The sequence below is a fragment of the Stegostoma tigrinum genome, chromosome X, assembly GCF_030684315.1.
Source record: "Stegostoma tigrinum isolate sSteTig4 chromosome X, sSteTig4.hap1, whole genome shotgun sequence".
Taxonomy (NCBI): Eukaryota; Metazoa; Chordata; class Chondrichthyes; order Orectolobiformes; family Stegostomatidae; genus Stegostoma; species Stegostoma tigrinum.
In genome coordinates, this window is record NC_081404.1 from 16,854,962 (window position 1) to 16,875,395 (window position 20,434).

The following is a 20,434-nucleotide window of genomic DNA, read 5'->3' on the forward strand; positions in this document are numbered from 1 at the left end:
TAGATTAGGTGGGTTATTGGGGGATGGGTCTGGGCGGGATACTGCGAGGGTCTTGTTGGGCCGAAGGGCCTGCTTCCACAGTGTAGGGATTCTATGATATTCAATAATATTTATATATTTCAGACCCACTGAATGTCATGGCTTGGGTCAACTTGGAAGTAAATTTACTCAACAGGAGTGAAAGCTACAGAGAAAGTAACAGGTTAGAAATATGCAACACACCTTCAAAAATGGCCAATTGCTCGCACTACAGTTCTGCAGAGAGCAATACCTCACTTCACATTAAGAAAAGTATTGTTATGGCAAAGAAAGATCAGTAAATGGCAGCAGCTGTATTGATATCCAACCTCAAGGCTCATTCCTCCAGAAAAGTGGATAGATTTTTAATTCAGAGCAAAATGAAATGTCTTGCATTGTTCCAAATGTATATACGCTTTTTGTGTCTGTAACTGTGCATTAGTTGAACACGACAAAGTAAAAATGGCACCCTGAGCAAATTCAACTGCACGAATATCTTGTGAATTTGGAGGATCTATTTGGCCCTGCACCCCCTAATTTTAACACGACCTTCACGACTCAGGAGTATGCCCAAAGAAGTGTGGCAGGGGAAACATTGCAGTTACAAGGCACAATTACATTAGATTTCGTACCATTTTACTTTAAAATGGCAGATTGCTCCCTGCAGCTCAATATTTCCACAGATTGTCCACGGTATTTGGTGGCCTTTGGAAGAAGCAATAAAGTTGAATTGTCCACATTGCTGGATCATGACGCTGAATTCCTCAAGGTCAAAAGAGTTTCTTTCCTGTCTGATTTCTGAAGCCTCCCTACCTGATGCATTCAAATTTAATTTGAGTTCTATTCGAGGCACTATGTGGTCATGGGGAGTGAGGAATTTGTTCTAATTTTATGCATTGGCTATTCTGACCCAGGAAGATGTCAAACAAAGGTCAGATGCTTCCCACACCTAAATGTGTTCCCGATATTCCCAATTAGTTACAATTTGGTCAAATGCTGTCAGAGCTATAAGTACTTCAGGCAGCAGCAATATATCCTATTTACAGCATGTGTAAATTTAGAACTGTCGGTAACATTTTAATCTTGTTTTTTGAGCTAAAAGAAAATATCTAAAACAGCAGTCAGTTCCCCTTATATTTAACCCATAGACTGCTGGCAGCCCCAGGACATGCTGATAATTTGCTGAGTGGGTCTAAGATCAGAGGGTATAATCTCAAAATAAGGAGTCACACATTTAGGACAGAGAAGGGGAGGAATTTCCTCTCTCTGAGGGGACTGAATCTAGAATGTGTTACCTCAGAGGACTGTAGAGGCTGGGTTGTTAACTATTTTCAAGGCTAGAGATAAAGTTTTAATCAGGAAGGGAATCGAGGGTTATGGGGAAAAGGCAGGTAAGTGAAGTTGAGGATTATGAGATCAGCCACGATCTCATTGAATGGCAGAGGAGATTCAATGGGCTGAATGGCCTACTTCTGCTCCTACATTCTATGGTCTCCTAACTTATATGAAAGATTCCAGCTCCTACATTGGATAGCAGAAAAGGCCCCTGATATCACATCAACATTAGTTGGAAGTACACATCCTCAACACAGTAGAAATGAGATGAAATAACTCCACAGAAGCCGGTATCCCATCACCCTTTATTTACACATGGAGAGCCCTTGACACTGATCCAGTTTCCTCAGAGCCAGCTCTCAGAGTGAGCAGAACCTCTGACACTCCTGTCAGCCAGGGCTCCCTGATTGGACCAGGGTAACAGCCTCAATCAGGGAACTCATTTTCTATGACCTCACTGACCTCATTCCAATCAAAACAAGGGAACCTGCTCCATCGCTCAGTTGGATCACTGCTGAGCTGCAGCTCAACTCGATTCATTCGCTTTGGTTCTACTTCCTTTGGTCCTCTTGCCTAACCTCTATTCATTTCAAACCAGAAAGATCCAATTCAACCCGAAACATCCAGAGCCTTTTAGGGGTCAGAGTTTTACAATTAATATAGAAACAAGGACCAGGAGTAGGCCTTGCGGCCGTTTAAGCATGCTGCACCATCCATTAAGATCATGGCTGATCATCCAACTCAATAGCCATTCCCTCTTTATTCCCTAATCCTTTGAGCTCTTTAGCTCTAAGTGCTATATACAACTCCATTTTGAAAAGATTCAATGTTTTGGCCTCAACCGCTTTCTGTGACAGAGAATTCCTCAGGCTCCCCACTCTCTGGGTGAAGACATTGCTCCTCATCTCAGTCCTAAATGACCCACCCCGAATGCTTAGACAGTGACCCCTGGTTCTGGACTCCCAGGGAACATCCTCCCTGCATTTACCCTGTCTAGTCCTGTTAGAATTTTACAGGGTTCTATGAGATTCACCCCCTCATTCTTCTAAACTCCAGTGAATACAGTACTAAGTGATTCAACCACTGCTCGCATGTCAGTCCCACCATCCCAGGAATCAGTCCAGCAAAATGTTTCCTCATTTCTGATTTGAAGATTCTGTCCCATTGTTTGTCATTGCTGCACAAGAGCTTCTCAGTAATGATCCTATTGAAGTCTTTTGGCTTTTTAAACACCTTGACTAGATCATCTTGAATTCAATGTTCTCAAGGGAATAGCAAGCTAAGTTTATAATTTCCACCTTGGCCCTATTGCTAAATTGCACACTTCTTCAAAATGAAACTTCACTGCTGTTCTGGCTCTTGTCTCCTTGTTTCATTTTGCGAACACTGTTTTTACATGTCTTACATCTAGACTTTAAACTTTCAGCAGCTACAATGGCTCAGTCAGGATCTCTGAGCCCTAAAGATGAAGAGCTGCCTCTTGACATAATGCAGATACATTTTGAGTTTCAACAGATTCTCCTGTGATACATTGATGGGAAACCAGCATGTATAGGACAATTTACAATAAGCCCCATTGGATGTAAACATTAGGGTTTGTCCTGCGAGAGTTGGTTAAATGGAAGATCTGGTCTTTCCAATGCAATGTTGCGAAGAACACTCATTTCATTTTATTCCTCTGCCTGGTTTGATGTTATTGTGAGTTTCCCTAACCAGCGCAGAGGATAACATCTTTTGCAATTTAAGACCTTTGGCTGGGGAACACTGGAGTGCCAAATAAGGGATGGTCCAAGCCTACAGTTCCTCACATGGTGAATCCACACACTCAGCTGTGCCATAAGGCCTAATTCACATCAGCAAATGAGGAAAAGAAGGCAGTGTGTGATATTAACGTAAAATACAACCCTCTCACTTCTCTACATTCAGAAGCCTCGATTAAAAAGTGCTTTGGGAAAGCAACTTGCTTGTAAACATTAACAGTGTGTCACTGATCAAAAGTCTTGTTGAATGAGATTTGACCTGTTTGAGGTGAGTTTTGACAACTTTTCTTCTTCAGGCCCAATGAGCTGTACCTTCTTGCAGGCTCCTGCAGTACAGTTCATTTCAGTTTAAAATTGTCACCCCAATTTTTACTGAATAGGATACAGCTGCACTACATGATTCCTCTCAAAGTGATGAAGCAAATTGGATAATTCAACTTTAATTTAGTGAACAACAAATGAGTTCAAGGTTCGTTTGTTTCTTAAAAATCAAAAGGTTCCTCCCCCACCGCCAAGGTTGCCACGGTTACCCAAGCGTGAAGTGCTCTTCAAGATGCTGGGTGTGGTGTTAAAGACGAGGTCAAAAGTACACACTCTCATGTGCAAGGTGCTCACCTTTCGATAGCCCCAAACCCATGCAAAACACAGAATGGTCTGCTTTGCAGAAGCTAGAAAGGCGTGTGAGAGGACGTGCTGGATAGGATGAAACATCACAGGTGTCTCCAACATGGCGAAAGGACTGTGCAATGAAGATCCCCAATGACTGGTCATTAATTAACCAAAGCAAACAAATTTGGTTTTGCTGCAGTTACGACAGTGATGAAACCATTCAAGCAAGCGAGCCGTGATATGGAAAATGGAAGCTTTTGCTCGATGACATCAGGTGGCAATGCAAATCATAGGGATGTCACAACACTGGCATTTATTGATGGCGAGATTGGTCATGCAACATGGTGATGCAACTGTACTGGCCAATGATGAGACTAGAGTTACTCTGAGCAATCCAAGCCTCTGTTTGACAAATAAGTCCTTTTGCGAGTACTAAACTCAAAAGTGATGATGGCTTGGATTAGGAACTGGGGTTAATTGATTATTTGGATCTCATGTCCTGGTTAAATCAGGATCACCATTGAGATAAGCTACTTTGTATTCCAACCCTCTCCACTGTCCCCATGCTTTTATCCGTCTCTCTCCCACAGAGAAAACATTTTGGAGTCTGCCTCCATTGATGTTGGCTGCCCTCCATTATTTCTCCCAAGTGGTCATCATATGGGAGTTTGGTCAAGGTCACCTGACTATATGGGCCATTCGGTTCCAGACACGAGACGATGATCAGGAACAGACCTCAGGCTGATTCCATTTCACCCCTTGCTGTGGCCACCTGGAGGCCAATCACATCACCACCATCATTGCCTCCCAGTCAACTCATGCAGCATAGACAGGGAATCGCATCCCATTTGCAACTTCATTTCTGCTCGTGGACTGTGCCCCTGCAGTTACCCCACAGCCCAACAAAGTGGCGTATGCCAGTGATAGGAGTCAGTCAGTGCAACTGGTTTAAGGAAATTGATGGAAGAGGTGGAGACAAAGACTGGGAATGACAATGACAAGTGTCCCAGACAGCACAGTAAGCCAGCAGAAACATGCAACAGCACAAACATGCCAGAAACAGTGAATCACATGGACCAAGTACAAGGAGATTCTGAAAAATCCACATGGGCAGGGTGCATGCTTGTCATTATCTCCAAAGTAAACGCAAAAATATTGGTCTCTTGAAATAGGATCCTGGATATTTGAGAAATGGACACTGATTCTCCTAATCTGCTGAGTGTCACATTTTCAATACACCTCAGCATGAGACAAAATCTTTGACAAAAGCACCCTGATCTTCTTCCACTTTTGCATTCACCATCGAGTGCCTCCTGATCAGATACAGCTCAGGTCATGGAGTACAGCTGTCGCTAATCTGTCCAACACTATACCTTGACTCCAATATCAATAGAGGCCCTGAGTTAGCAATTAGACACCTCTGTTCCTCAACTCAAGACATCATCCTCTGCACAAAGACATTTCTCCTCATCTCAGTTCCAAATGGCCTCCCCTATATTCTGATATTTTCTGGCATTGTGGAATTGAATTAGAATTCACAATTCCCAGGGTGGAAGTTGTTGGTGCCTGCTTTCGGTTTTAATGGTGCCAACACGGGCCTGAACCAAAAGGCCCGAGGCTGGCTCACAGCTAGGCCTCAGGCCTCATTATAAATAATATATGAGGGCAAATACACTTTTTTTTCCAAAAATCACATTTTTGTTTGCTAGTAGCCCAATTTCCCACTGGGGGCCTAAAATATGATCTGCTTGTTGGCATATGCATGGAACCTGTTTCAGGTAGTTGCCTGGAGACCCGAAAAATAGCCCTCAAATATCTTTCAAGTGTTTCTGGAGCGAAGGAAGTTGTTACTAAAACAGGCCCCCAAATATGCCACAAAATGGCTGCATTGAGGTTAGTTACCCCACAAGGTAAGTCATTAATTTGTGGGTCACCTTGGTTTGCAGGATGTCTGTGTAAGTTGAAAATTATAGTGAACCTTACCCAGGCATTAGAAAGGAGAGAAATTTCTTTCAGCCTCACTACTTCCAGTCTGCAGCTAAAGATTTATGAAGATGAACCCTAATTTTTTTTAAGATAAAAACAGAAACAGCCTGTTCCAATTTTCAATAAGAGCATGCTGAGTTATTATTATTTTATTATTATTTACCCAGGGGATGTGGGCATCGCTGGCTGGGCCCAGTATTTATTGCCCCATCCCTAGTTGTCTCTTGAGAAGGTGGGGGTGAGCTGCCTCCTTGAACTGCTGCAGTCCATGTGCTGTGGGTAGACCCACAATGCCCTTAGGGAGGGAATTCCAGGATTTTGACCCAATGAGTCACGAAATCAAGCTCCAAATCAGGATGGGGAGCTTTGACTTCACTACCTTGCACATACCAGACACGTGAGTACCCCAACTCTCCGGAGTAAATTCCACAGATTTGCCACCCACCAAGCCAAGCACTTCTTAGTCTGACCTGGCCATCCCTTCATGGTTAGTTGATGCCCCTTAGTTCCAGACTGCCTGGGGAAGAAGCTTCACAGCATCTAACCTGGTTAAGCCCTCCACAAATATTGTGTGCTTCAATGAGATCACCTCTCATTCCTCTATACTCCACAAACACAGATCCATTCCACTCAAATCTCTGCTCATAGGACAACTCTCTCAGCTAATAAAGCACTCTAATGGCCCTTCCTTGCACCCCCTCTAAAACAAAGACCACCCACGGCGCTCCCAATGGGGTCTCACCAATACCCAGTTGAAATATAGCTGCATTTCCTTTGACTCCAACCTTGCTACACTACACCAATTATCACATTTGCGACTCTCATCGCATGCTATGCCTGCATGTTAACTTTCAGTCCTTCATACACAAGGTTCCCTCCCCATACTCCCACCAATAAATCTAATGTGTGGAATGTACAACTATGCTAATGTGCCACATATACTCGGGAGTGGTTCCGACAGATTTCCCAATATCGTATTTCAAGTGACCAACCCTGAAATGCTTAAAGACACATTTCTTTCACCCGCCCTTTCCATGTGGAAGGCACCAGGGTTCAGTGCTGAGAGCAGGCACTGAACCATGGCACACTCGTGTTACTCCGGTGCCATCGCATGCAGAACAATGGAAAGCACTCGTGTAGACACAATGACAGGCAGCCATACACTCTGACAGCCAACTGTGTAATGGACTACCGGAATTGAGTGGACTTGTTTTTTGACTGGGCTGGCTTCCAACTAATGCACAAACACTCCTTAGGTGTCACCAGAGCTTGGATCGAATGGCTCGTTGAAGTCAATTCGGCAGTCTGTTACAGTGTTGCAGGCTGTACACACAACTCACACACAACATCACTGCTTCCCGGTGGCTCCTTCAGCATTTATAATGCCACTCGTAACAAGGCAGCTTCCTTGCGGACATGGGTTTAAGGGCTTCCCTGGCAATTATTTGACGCCTGTCAAGGAAGCTGGAACTTCAAACACTTCCTCCTTACAGGCTTGATGGCATCTGGGCTGAACTGGCTCTATTTATATCTGTTTCCTAAATAAATCACACAAACAAATTCCCCTTTGTTCAATGGGAATAAAACGGGCCAGATCAAGAATGTGACTCCATGTTTTCCCATGTCGCATAGAAACCCTGGATGTCAACAACTGGAACCACCTTTACGCATCTCCAAACATCAGAAAAAGATTGCTGTCCCAAAATATTATCTGACTGCCACCTCTCCATCCACTTAGCTGGATTTGAAATACCCCGCAGCTATGATAGAGAAACTTCATTGTAGCAGGCGACTACAATGTTGACCGAAAGTGACCATCTTGATTTGGGCTGACCATTCGGCTTCTGTGTTACTCTATGGAACCTGACCAGCAGGAAGCAGTGAAGTTCATGTGGCCATCAAAGTGTGCAGAAATGTGGAGGCTTGTAAATGAAACACAACAACATGGATTTGGGTTTCGACCTTTCTTTTGCCCTCACAAAAATGTTTCGTACACATACACTAGACACAAGAGGGAGTTGGCTGCACACTTTCCCTGCCACATGCGCACTTACAAACCTAAGTAACTATGTTGTGCTACGTCGTGAGAACTCCGCGCTGGTTTCTCAGCAGGGTCCGGTGTCTTGTAAACCAACTGATCAGGGTCTGAACTACTGGTGGTTGTCAGAAATAATAAACCTGTGCATTCAAGATGAATGGGGAGGGGAAGAAGAAGGGAGAAGAAGAAGACGAGTTAGAATCAAAAAGATAAGGCACGACAGAGGGAAGTGACTGAATGAGCAACTGAGGGTTCGTCTCAAGGTTAAACAGTCACGTAGATAACTTTTCAATCACAACTAAAAACCAAAACAAAAAAAAATCACTGCGCAAACACACAGGAATTCATTCACTGCTCAAGACTAGCCTGTCTTAACCTCACTGCAGCTCCTGTTCCCAGGAAGTTGCAAAGTGGCACTGCCACAGGGGCAACAGGCTCGGCTGCAGAGGTGCTACAGTGGGCACCGCGCAAGGCTTGAGCAGGAAGTCAACAGCCTTAAGGAGAAGTGTGGGTGCAGGGGCTGGCATGGCGCGAGCACATGCATTGCGATGTGACTCGCAAAAGCGAGGCAAATATGGGCCTTGGGTATGGAAGTGATTAGCCTGGCACCAGCGCAAATGCATTGCAGGTGGGATCCGTACTCTACGATTCACCTGTTCCTGTGAAGTAAAGTTGGGGCACCATGTTAACTGGGGGCGAGGGGACACAGAATCAAAGTTCATGCCTTTGTGAGAAGTTGATTTTATTCTGGAGATGAATCTGGTTGGAGGTGAATTATGATTCTGTTTAACCAAAATGGAATCCTCAGCTGTTTAGCAGTACCCTTCAGTCACCTCTCTCTGTCTGCACTGCATAGGTATCCTACCTAAGTAACTATTGGCAGGTACAGGAATCAGATTAGCGTCCTGCTTTCTTTCATCACCCGCTTCATATGGACCGTCGTCATAGATGCCCAAGTGAACCAAAGAATGACTCAACAGTTCTGTCCGAACATTACCTAAAAATATTGAGAGTTAGGTGAAACAATAAAAAATGAGCAGAGTAAACAAAGCTTGACTTTGCAACATTAGCGACAGTACACAGTTCAAATCGGGACCTGATTCTAGGCAGGGCCTCTACCTCAGGCTTATAGGGTCAACCAGGCCCTCGCACCTAATCCATTGGTTTCAAAACTAGGTTCACCACACTCCAGCTCGGCCATAGAGAATTCCCAACAAAGTCATCATGGATCGGGAAAGCTTCTTTCCCTGTTGGCCAAGATGCCTGTGCAGGAGGTATCTCTGGGACTAGACTCGTGAATTGACTAAATTTGCAAGAGGGGAATCGAGGAAGCAGACCAGGGGAGGGGCCAGAGAATGGCAACTTACTCAAAAAGCCAACTTGCTAAGGCTTGCAGGCCCAACCTTGATCTCAAAGATGATGGGCAACAGCAAGCTCCTGGGTGCAAAACAGAGGTGGGTCCTCTAGAGTGGCACTGCCTAGCCTTAAGGTGATTGGAGCGGCCATGCCCCACACCCACTCCCTCCAATATTGGCTCCAACACTTCACTGATGATCTTCTCAATGCAACCAACCATGGTTTTGCTTTTTGAAATGATGGAGCGCTGTTTTCTGTTGGGAAGGAATTCCCTCCATGTAAATCACTAGCTTGTGGGAATTCTCAGCTGTTTGTCAATGTTTGGTGGGGAGCCCTTGAAATTTGCACCCTTTAGGTATCAAGTCTGACGGTAGCTTTTCTACCATCTCCACCGTCTTTTTTGCATATTTCTCTTTAAATAAGTCTCACCTTGTACAAAGCTTGCCTTTTAAAAGTTTGCTCCAAGAACATAGTTGGTAAAATGTTACTGCAAAGCAACACAGGTACACAGGGCAACCTGAATAATTATTCCTACTTGAATATCTAACATAAACAGCCCTTCTTGACAGCTGAAGAGCAAAGCAGACAGATCTGGGAATGAACAATCAGAATCCATGCCAGCACAGGTCCTTCTGGACAGAGTTAATGCCAACCTCCAGGGCATAGCTCATCACAGGGTACAGGCCCTTGCAACACATCTCTTCGTTCACAACTATTTCAAGTGGACTTGTACTTGTGTCACTCTTAAATCACGATTTGGAACTCATAGCTGTTGCCAGGCAATGACTTTGTCTGTTGTTTTTCTAAGTGAAGGTTTCAGTACTGGCCAAGGCAAACACTTGTGCGTTTAGGTCTGATGCAAAGTAAACCTTCCTCTAGACTGCCCAATAGTGTGCCATTCAGCTCAAGCTCAGAAAGCACATACAAATACCAGGCTGCCACCTTCAGTGCCAGTGACCAGCGGTGTTCTCTGATTTAGGATGCCCACTGAGCCAATGGAACCAGGATCAAAACTGCACTGAGCCCATTTTGTACAGTCCTTGGAGGGAGAGCCGACGCCGGACACCATTAGTTTGGCACAGAATCAACCCAAGATCTAAAGGCTGAGAGGACAATTCACTGCCTTGGTTATTCGGCCCTGCAGGAATTCTGTCAACAAAGAGACCATCCAGGCCCCCTCTGGAATTCAGGCAGCTTTGTGTTTCCACAGTTGCCATGGAAAGGAAGTCGACCAATCTGACACGTGGTAGCACGCTTCCAGAATGAAGGCATGTCCTGTCACTTCAGCTGAGTATCTTCAGCCAGGAGTGCCAGTGGGAGCAATTGTGGCCGGACAGAGACAGGCACAGGGCACAAGGTGCTACACAATCCTTGCCAGGTGTAGCAAGTGCTCTCATGGGTTAATGTCTTTAGGGACCTTAGGCAAGGGACGATCCAACTGAGGCTGCCCAAAGCCTCCTCCTTTCCAATGGTTATCCCGGTGTTTGCAGTCAGCAAATATGTGTGCAACCACCATAGAAGGAGTTGGCACGGCTCAAGTTGCAGCTTCTGTCGGCTTCTCAATCGCTCAGGACACAACAGCCTGGCACGGTACTTGAATTGGTGCCTTTAGAATCAATGCCAACAGCATTGGGGAAGAGCTCGCACCACCTACTGGGTGATAGTGGTTGGAGAGATAATGGGAACTGCAGATGCTGGAGAATCCAAGATAACAAAGTGTGGAGCTGGATGAACACAGCAGGCCAAGCAGCATCTCAGGAGCACAAAAGCTGACGTTGCTCTGATGAAGAGTCTAGGTCCGAAACGTCAGCTTTTGTGCTCCTGAGATGCTGCATGGCCTGCTGTGTTCATCCAGCTCCACACTTTGTTATCTCAGGTGATAGTGGCTGCCCAGGTTAAGCAGTGGGCAGTGCCAGTGGTAAGAACTGCCACCCGCTTCTTACGCTTTTGATGTTGGTTGCCACGGCAAAGATGCCAAATTTGTTTTACGCCCACACAAAATTCAGGAATGACTGACCTTTCCAATTGTATGTGCCTGGGGCACCAAATAAAATGTACTGCTCATCTGGTGTGAAACCTGCCGCGATGCCCTGTTGGCAGTACCCGAAGCGCTGGTGACCTTGCGTGCGGCCTTCACAGAACTTCCAGTCGCCACCGTCCAGCTCATCTCGGATTTGCAAGTCCTCGCTCAGCACGTAGCAGCGCCCAATCATGTCACGGGTTTCCGCTGGCTGGTTCACACGCTGCCTCACCTCGTAGCGATGGGCACATGTCTACGAGCAAAAGACAAACACCTCGGTCACATTCACAGCACAGGCCATTCAGCCCAACCGCGCCATGCTGACATTCAAGCAACACCCAAACCTCACCCCGCCCACTCAAACATAAACTAACTAGAATCAAGAGGAGGCCATTTGGCCCTGCTCCATCATTCTCTATGGTCACCCAACTCTGTACCTGCTTTCGCCCCCAAAGATCCCTAAGAACTGCTTCACCTCACCGTATCCTTTCCCTCCCTCGCAGCTTTATTGAGCTTCCACTTAAATGCGGGTATTTTCAACTAAACTATTCTGTTTTGTTACGACACACCTCTGGAGCAGGTGGGACTTGAACCTGGACCACGAGCGCCCTTCCCTGTGTTCCTCTCAGGTCTTCCTCTCAGCCACTCGAGTTTCCCAACTCTCTGCTTCCCCTGAATTCTCAATTGGCACCACATGGAGATCTACTCTACAATCCTTGTGAGTACCTTTATCAGCACAGCCCTCAGTCTTCACTTTCCGAGAGAGAAGGGACAATTCCTTGCTCCGTGACACCTGTTCAATCTTGTTATACGCCATTCTCCGAACTCCCATCCTTCACCAGGTTTAGCCAACACAGTGCAGACAGAATCACAGAATCCCTACAGTGTGGAAGAAGATCATTCGGCCCATCGAGTCCACACTGACCCTCCAGGGATCATCCCACCCTGACCCACCCCACTACCCCATCTCTGTAACCCTGCATTTCCCATGGCTAACCCACCTACCCTGCACATCCCTGGACACTACGGGCAATTTAGCATGGGCAACCCACCCTAACCTGTGCATCTTTGGAGGAAACCAGAGCACCCAGAGGAAGCCCATGCAGACACGGGGAGAATGTGCAAACTCCACACAGACAGTCACCTGAGGGTGGGATTGAACCCAGGATCCTGGCGCTGTGAGGCAGCTGTGCTAACCACTGAGCCACCGTGCCACCCGTTGGTTTGCTCTGCCCTCCACGCTGAGTCATTGTCAACAGGAGCAACAGTCAACAGGGTTCATAGGGAATGCTTCAGTTGGAATCAGTGCCCATGGGTGAGGTTGACCTAGCCAGGGACTCTGCCTTCCACTACCAGCTGGTGGCTTCTGTGGGCATCAGACAGCGATAGAGCTTGCCTGCACCGGCCACTGCAGTCAAACAGTCGGCTACCATCCACATAAGGTCTTTGGGAACTATGGAAGGTTAGAAGTGACAGCAGCTGTGGAATCTGGGAGGAGAAAGAGAAATGTGCTTTTAAACCACATTTTTCTTTTAAATGGTGGGAGCTGCTAGGTAATTGTGTTCATCAAGGTGAGGGACGTCAGTGTTGAGGAGTTTATTGATCTATTGCTGGGGTCCCATATCAATAGCAGGAACATAGCTCTGCACTGACAAAGAATGTCAAATGAGCTTTGGCCCGTACTCCCCATTCCTGCTCAAATAGAGCAGCTTGTCAACCCTGCGTAGGAGGCTATCACTTAGAACACATGGCATACATTTCAAAATCACACAAAACAGGCCATTCGACCCAACTGATTCAGACTGGTGCTCATTACTAACACGAGATGTTACTAACAGATGGCCACTGGAAACTGAGCTATTTGTCCAACGTGTTTCGTTTGGGTTCCTTGCCACCAACGCAGCAAGGAGATGTCTGAGGATTTATTTGGAATAGATTTTAAATGACCCCTCCAGAAATAAAACAGAATAGGAGAACAGTTGTTAGGCCTTCTGCCCATCCTACACCCACCCCCGGTGTGTTTCTGAAAGAGTGCTTCACAAGCCTGGTCCCCACCCCCACCCCACACCACCCCCCGTCTTTGCCCTGTAATCCTGCCCTTTCATTTTTTTGGTTTTCCTTTCAATCATGATCCCATTCTCTTGTGAACTGACCCTGCCTCCAGCACCCTCTCAGGCAGTACATTCCAGAGCCAAACTGCTCGCTGTGTAAAAGACGTTTCTCCCCTTGTTAGCCGCTGTCCTTCTGACGAAAGGTGGCCACACCAGGAATCTGACTGAACATTTGCCGCCATTCCTGCCTTTTCATTTTCACTCGGCTGGACTCTTCCAATGTAGCCACCTCATTCCCAACTGCAGCCAATGGCAGTTAACGGTACTGCGTAGCCCACCAATAAGAGGTAACCTTGCAGCACAGTCAGTGCACCTGCTAACTTTGCCCACTTGCGTACAGCTAAAACTGATGCTAACCGTACAGTGACATTCAAATTTAAATTACAAAATGGATTGGGATTTGATCTAATCAATCGGCTAAGCTTTTTGCTGATTATGCAGCCAGATTGCCAAAATAAAAGCTGTCTGCATTTGCAAGAGAACATTCCCCCATTTGTTTTTGCTTTTCAGAGAGAGTCTCTTGTTCAAAGTGCCTTTTCAAGTTCAAACACTTTAAGAAGAAAATGATTCTTTCTAACATCTGTTGATTTTCTTCCTTGATCCCATGCTAACAGATCTCCAGTGCTATTCAGCTCCCTCAGGCTCAGTGATTTTTAAAAGGAATGTCATAAATAAAACAATTTTTGTTTTAAGAAAAGAGCTCTCATCTCCTTTCGGCACTCTTCGCTATTCTCTTTGTCCACTGAAGATGTCGATAAGTGTCGGGCTGGTGTTCCACAGCCACCGGCCAATCGTCCACTTCAAACAGGGAACAAAAGTCGGAAAATAAGCCCTTGGTACTGACTCTCCATTTCCTCACACATGGTGTGTGTAACTCAAGGCTCTGTGGCCAATTCCAGGTTCCCAACTGCTATCGCTTGCTGACCTGAAACTTCCTTGCCGCTTCCTCTTCAGCCTAAAGACTTCACAGAAGCTTCTGAAACTGAATAACTCCCACATGGCCAACAAAAAGCAGCGCTGTTAAAATGTGCAATACAATGGCGAAACAAAGTTCTGTCCTTTTCTCCTTGTAACTTCATCAATGGTTTGCCTTAGACTCAGAGAGATATACAGCACAGAAACAGACCCTTTGGTGAAACGCGTCATGCTGACCAGATATCCTAAATTAATCTGGTCCCATTTGCCAGTATTTGGCCTATATCCCTGTAAACCCTTCCTGTTCATGTACCCATCCATATGCCTTTTAAATGTTGTAACTGTACCAGCCTCCACCACTTCCCCTGGCAGCTCATTCCATACACACACCACCCTCTGTGTGAAAAAAGTTGCCACTTAGATCTCATCCGGTTTATAAAAATTCTTGAATCCATGTCGGATTATGATTTCTCATGTCACTCCTGAATAATCCATTAAAGGCACCTTTGAGAATTAAACTGATTTTGAATTCAGTAATTCAGTCAGCATGAACTGTAACTGGCTCACAGCTGTGTACAAGCATAGTTCGATAATGCCAAGTCTTCCAGCAGACTGAGCTTTTTTGTACATAATATCCCCAGACCACTGCCTTCTTATTAACAACTCACCACAACTTTCCCTCCAATTCCTTGGCTTTTGACCGTCACACCCAACCATTGGTTCTCTTTACTCTCCCTCGTCAGATCAACTGGAAAAGACACAAGAACATTACTGAACTTGATAAATTAATTGGCCGACGCTGCTTTGAAAATCCCTCATGTTTACAGTGTGTGCATTGAGTCCACTCCCACCCTGTGGCTGTTAGCCCACACAATGTCCAACTTCCTCATCATTAACTACAAAGAGATGGATTCAGACCAGAAGTAGGCCTCTCAGGCCCTCTCTGGTCTACCCCAGCATCCAATAGGATCATAAAGAATTGGAGAAAATAGGAGTTCTCTTCCCATATTAGAATTAGATCGCTCATTGAGTCGAAACCTTCATTTAACATGGTCGTAGATGATCTTCTATCTCAATGCTATACTCCCAGTGTCTCCATGTACCTCTTGAAGTCTTTAGAAACTCGAAATCTTCCTTAAATATGTTGAGCGACTTGGCTTCCACTCCCTTCTGTGGCAGATAATTCCACAGGTTCATTACCCTCTGAGTGAAAAAATTTCTCCTCATCTCAGTCTGAAATGGGCTGCCCTATATCCTGAGATCGTGACCCCTGGTTCTGGAAGCCCCCTTTGGCAGGGGAAACATCTTCCCTGCATATAGAGTGTCCAGCCCTGTTAGGATTTTACACATTTCAATCAGGACCCCTCTCATCCTTCTACTAGTCAACACAGGCCCAGTCAAATCAATCTCTCCTCATACGATAGTCCTGCCATCCCCGGTATCAGCTGAGTGAACCTCCACTGCACTCCCATATGGCAAGGCGAAAGGAAATTAAAACTGCACACAATATTCTGGATACGGTCTCACCCATGCCCTGTACAGCCGCAGCAAGCTATCCTCACCCCCCAAACCCTCTTGGAATTAATGCAAACTACCCACCTAACTGCTTGCTGCATCTGAGAGTGACCTCAATCCCACATTCCCCCATTAACCCCAAGAATTCCCTTAAATAGTGAAATCTGTCTATTTTGTCTTTCCAGTTGGCTATTTCATCAAGCAAACTCACTTCACAAAAAATCAGCTGGAGAAATGTTTAGCCAATCACTAAAAAGCATTATCACCGACACAGCAGTTCCCCAGTTACTCATAATAAAACCGCTCAAAAGTGTGTTACAGTATGGTGCATGCATAATAAGAACTCTTCTGAAACAAAATCAAGATCACCATCAAACCACAACTCATATGTCATTAGCACCCTTCATACAGTGACACCTTGCAAGGACCTTGAGCTAACAAGTTTGCAAATGACACTAACCTGGAAAGTTTACAAACTGTGAGGGGGACAGCGTGGAGCTCCAAAAGGACATTGATAAGTTGGTGGATGTGGGTGGAGAGGTGAGTGATGAGGCTCAACGCAGAGAAATATGAGGGGATACGGTTTTGTTGGGAGAACATTGAAAAACAATATAAAACGGGGGTACGATTCTAAAGCGGGTGCAGGGGCAGAGGGAGCTGGGTATATCTGTGCACAGATCATTGAAGGGGCCAGGAGAGGTGGAGAGAGCAGTGCCCGCACCTTCACTAATAGGGACACAGAGTACAGGAGCAGGGAGGTGATGCTGAACTTGTACAAGACACTTGTTAGAGCTCAGCTGGAGGACTGTGTACAGCTGTGGGCCCCACATTATGGGAAAGATGTGAGCGCATTGGAGACAGTGCAGAAGGGATTTACAAGAATGGTTCCAGGAATGAGAAACATCAGCGATGAGGATGGATTGAAGAAGTTGGGACTGTTCTCCTTGGAGAGAAGAAGGCTGAGAGGGAGATCTGTTCGAGGTTTTCAACATCATGAGCAGGGGCTGGACAGAGTAAACAGGGAGAAGCTGTTCCCACATGTAAAAGGAACTAGAACGAGAGGGGAGTGGATTGAAAGTGATGAAGCGAGGGGGATGTGAGGAGAAACATTCTCACCCAGCGAGTAGTTAGGGTGTGGAATGCACTGCCTGGGAATGTGGGGGAGGCAGGTTCCATTGGGCCACTCAAGGGACATTGGATGGTTATTAGGGTAAAAATGGGGCACAGGGATATGGGGAAAAGGCAGGGGATTGGCACTGGGTAATGCAGACATGATGGGCCAAATGACCTGACACTTCGGCCCTGAAGCGTTCATAATCAAAACCTTTAGTCAAGAGGTAGATTTTGAAGAGCATCTGAAAGGAAGAAACACAGGCACAGGGATGGAGCAATTTAGCAAGGGATTGCCAGAGTTTAGGGCCTTGGAGACTGAAAACATGGCCGTCACCAGTTCTTTTGCACTGATGTGCTGGGCTCCCCCATTATTGAAGATAAGGATATTTGCAGAGCCTCCTCTGTCCCACTTGGCATGGTGATAGTGCCACGCAAAACAATGGATGATACCTGCAAGGACTGTGTGGTAGTCACTCCTATCTACTCCATCGGGTGTCATCTACAACAGGTAGTCTGATGAGAACAAAGTCTAGAAGAATCTTTCCCTCTTGCCGATTCTCTTGCCACCTATCACTGGTCCATATGCCCTGCAGGACATGGTTACAGAAACCAGTCAGGATGTCACAAAGTCTCTCTTTTAATAATGGACATTGAAGCCTCCAGCCAGAGTCCAGTTTGTGTCTTTGCCACCCTTGATGCTTTTCCAAGTGGTGTTCCCAGACCCGGAGTTCTGAAATTCCCCTCCCAAACCCTTCACCTTCATTCTTCAAGACAATAGTTTAGCAGCTGCCTCACTGACTGGTCTTGAGATCACCTGTCCTCATATCTCCTTATGTAGCTCAATGTCAACTGGTATTTGTTAACAGTCCTGTGGAATGCCTTGTTGTCTTGTCCCATGTTAAAGGCACTATGTGAATGCAAGTCATTATATATTGTAAAGAGGTTCACACAATCCAAACGCATTTGTGTCTACTTCAAACTGTCCTCTCGTTCGTCTGCTTCTGGCTTTTCAAGCCTCTCATTGAGGTCATTCAGAGAGCAGACCCAAGTCTGTGCCAGTGCAACAACCAATCAGGAAGCTGCGACATGACCCAGGCAGAGAGCGCCAGTCTGAGGCTGCAGTCACACGTAAACTTAAACAGAACAACCGACTCGGTGTGTATGGTCACAGAACGAGCGAGGGGAGGGGGAAAAGAAAAAGCGTTTGTCTGACCATCATTATCAATTTCGACTTGATCACACTCATCGTCTTCCGTTATTATTGGGCACGCAAAGAGTCCTCCAGTGCGATTGGCGAACTGCTGTGACTGGGCACGGGCCTGAGGCGCCCCCACCAGAATCCTGTAAAGAAACAGCAAGGGAAACCGGTGTTGACCCGTGGCATTGCAGACTGGGTGGCATTAGCAGTTTGGTCGCAGCTGCTGGCACTGCAGCACAGGTCTGGTGCCAAACCTGGCTTGGCAAATCCTTTTTTGTGTTTATCTTGTTACTTAGCGTGCTGGTCAGTCACTGTGACATACTCAGGCAATGTTCATGAACAATAAAACAGAATTTTGTTAAGCTCAAGAAAAAAAAGTGAAAAACACGCTATCAAAACACAGAGAACAGGAGCAGGAGTAGGCCATTCGGCCCCTTGAGCCTGACCCACCATTCAATATGATCATGGCTGACCATGCAATCTCAGTGTCCCACTCCCACTCCACACTCCTTGATCCCTTTAGCCGCAAGAGGCACTTAGAGCTCCCTCTTGAATATATCTAATGAACTGGCCCCAACAGCTTCCTGTAGGAGAGAATTCCACAGGTTCACAACTCTCTGAGTGAAGAAATTCTTCCTCATCTGAGTCATCATCATTGAATCCTTACAGTGTGGGAACAGGCACTTCGGCCCAATAAGTCCACACTGGCCCTCAAAGCATCCCACCCAGACCCATGCCCCAAGAACCCACCTAATCTACACATACATCCCTGAACACTACGGGCAATTGAGCATGGCCAATCCACCTAGCCTACACATCTTTGGACTGTGGGAGAAAACCCCACGCAGACATGGAGGGAATGTGCGAACTCCACACCGACAGTTGCCCGAGGGTGGGATCGAACCCAGGACCCTGGAGCTGTGAGGCTGCAGTGCTAACCACTGAGCCACCGTGCTGCCCTGAATGGGTCACCCCTTATTCTCAGACTATGGCCCCTAGCTCTGGGCTTCCCAAACATCTGGAACATTCTTCCCACATCTAGCCTGCCCAGGCCCATCAGGATTTTATACATTTGTCTGACATCACACCGCCCCTCCCTCCCCCAACCATTCTTCTAAATTCCAGCAAGTACAAACCCGTCGACCCAGTCTTTCACCATGTGTCAGTCCTGCCATCCCGGGAATCAGTCTGGTGAACCTTTGCTGGAATCCCAGCTTCAAAATATGCAGTAAAACAAAGTTTAAATCCAACGAAGTTTCTATTTTCTGGCAATATTCATTACAGAGACTCAAGTCCACAGAAATTATACCTCTGTCTCGAATCTTTCGGGACTTCTCTGCAACTGATTCCTTCCAGTTTGTTTGCAATGGGTATTTTTTCCAAATCTGTTCATATGAATTTTACACAGATTTGAGAGCTTAAACTTTCTGTGTCCCAAATACTTGCAGCATTCCAACCAAACTCTCCTGGTTTGGAAGTTTCACAAACCAAACCTTCCTGCTGAGGGGATCTGTTCCCCGAACTGGCCTGAACTTATTCTAGGATAGAAACCAAACTTATTCTAGGATAGAAACCAAACTTGCTTCTAAGCTCAACACTGATATCTTTTGGACAAAACTGTTTCTGTTTAATGGCTCAACCTTCGCATCTGCTGAACGGAAAACAAGGCGAACAACCTTAAATATTTACCGTACCATTTATAAATCCAACAATATAAACATCTTCCCATTGACACCAGAAAGGTCTGTAATTATGTGCTCTCAAACAAAAACACTAGATTTAGTCACCGATTCAGGATTCTTTGACCTTTCACTTGTTAAATAGAAAACCCTCCAAGTAAGAATCACCCATAAGCCTCTATTTCGAATCCACATTCTCAAAAATGATATTTATGGATTAAACTTATACACCTTTCATCATAGTTGCCTAGAAATAGAGACCGTAGGGATATCTAAACACTTTAACAGCATTGTGGACCAGTACTAGACTGTACAGTACAGCCAGGGACCAGGAGCTATTGGAGTCTGGCACCTGACTCTTTCAAGCAACATGCTTCAGTCTGCGCGGGATCCATTTTCACCACATTGGCTTCATTATGGCAGTCGGTCAGGAACAGGCTAGGTGCTGCAGAGTTGACTCGGGCACTGGCTTTCCAGCCATCCCCAGGAAAACCCACCCATTCCATCTCTTTTCTCATCCTCACTGGCTCCTCCCGACAATGACCAGGTCAACGTCGGGAGCTTGTCAGCCATCATTCAATGGGTGGCAGGTGGAATCAGAAGGCTGTTGGTTGCAAGTTCCGCTCCGAGGGCTTGAGGGTACAATTCAGACTGTCACTCTCATCTCAGATGAGGCATTACACCAAATCCCCCGTGTTGAGATGGAGGGATTTGCAATAAGACCCTTGTACACCAGTCACTGAAAGTCAGCATTACAGGTGCAGCAGGCAGTGAAGAAGGT

General features: G+C 46.0%; 1 protein-coding gene across 4 annotated transcripts in view; it reads right to left on the reverse strand.

Moving 5' to 3' along the window:
- The window catches only part of LOC125448209 (integrin alpha-7-like), a 184,049-nt gene that overhangs the window by 74,988 nt on the left and 88,627 nt on the right, over positions 1-20,434 (reverse strand). For 3 of the 4 annotated variants that reach the window (XM_059643435.1, XM_059643438.1, XM_059643437.1), the window contains 4 exons: positions 17,990-18,117; positions 14,817-14,896; positions 11,120-11,375; positions 8,612-8,743 (listed from right to left, as the gene is read on the reverse strand). In XM_059643435.1, coding sequence (XP_059499418.1) covers positions 8,612-8,743; positions 11,120-11,375; positions 14,817-14,896; positions 17,990-18,117 — 596 coding nt within the window. Of the gene's footprint in view, positions 1-7,766; positions 7,887-8,611; positions 8,744-11,119; positions 11,376-14,816; positions 14,897-17,989; positions 18,118-20,434 lie in introns of all 4 variants that reach the window. The other variant, XM_059643436.1, reaches the window with a different exon arrangement.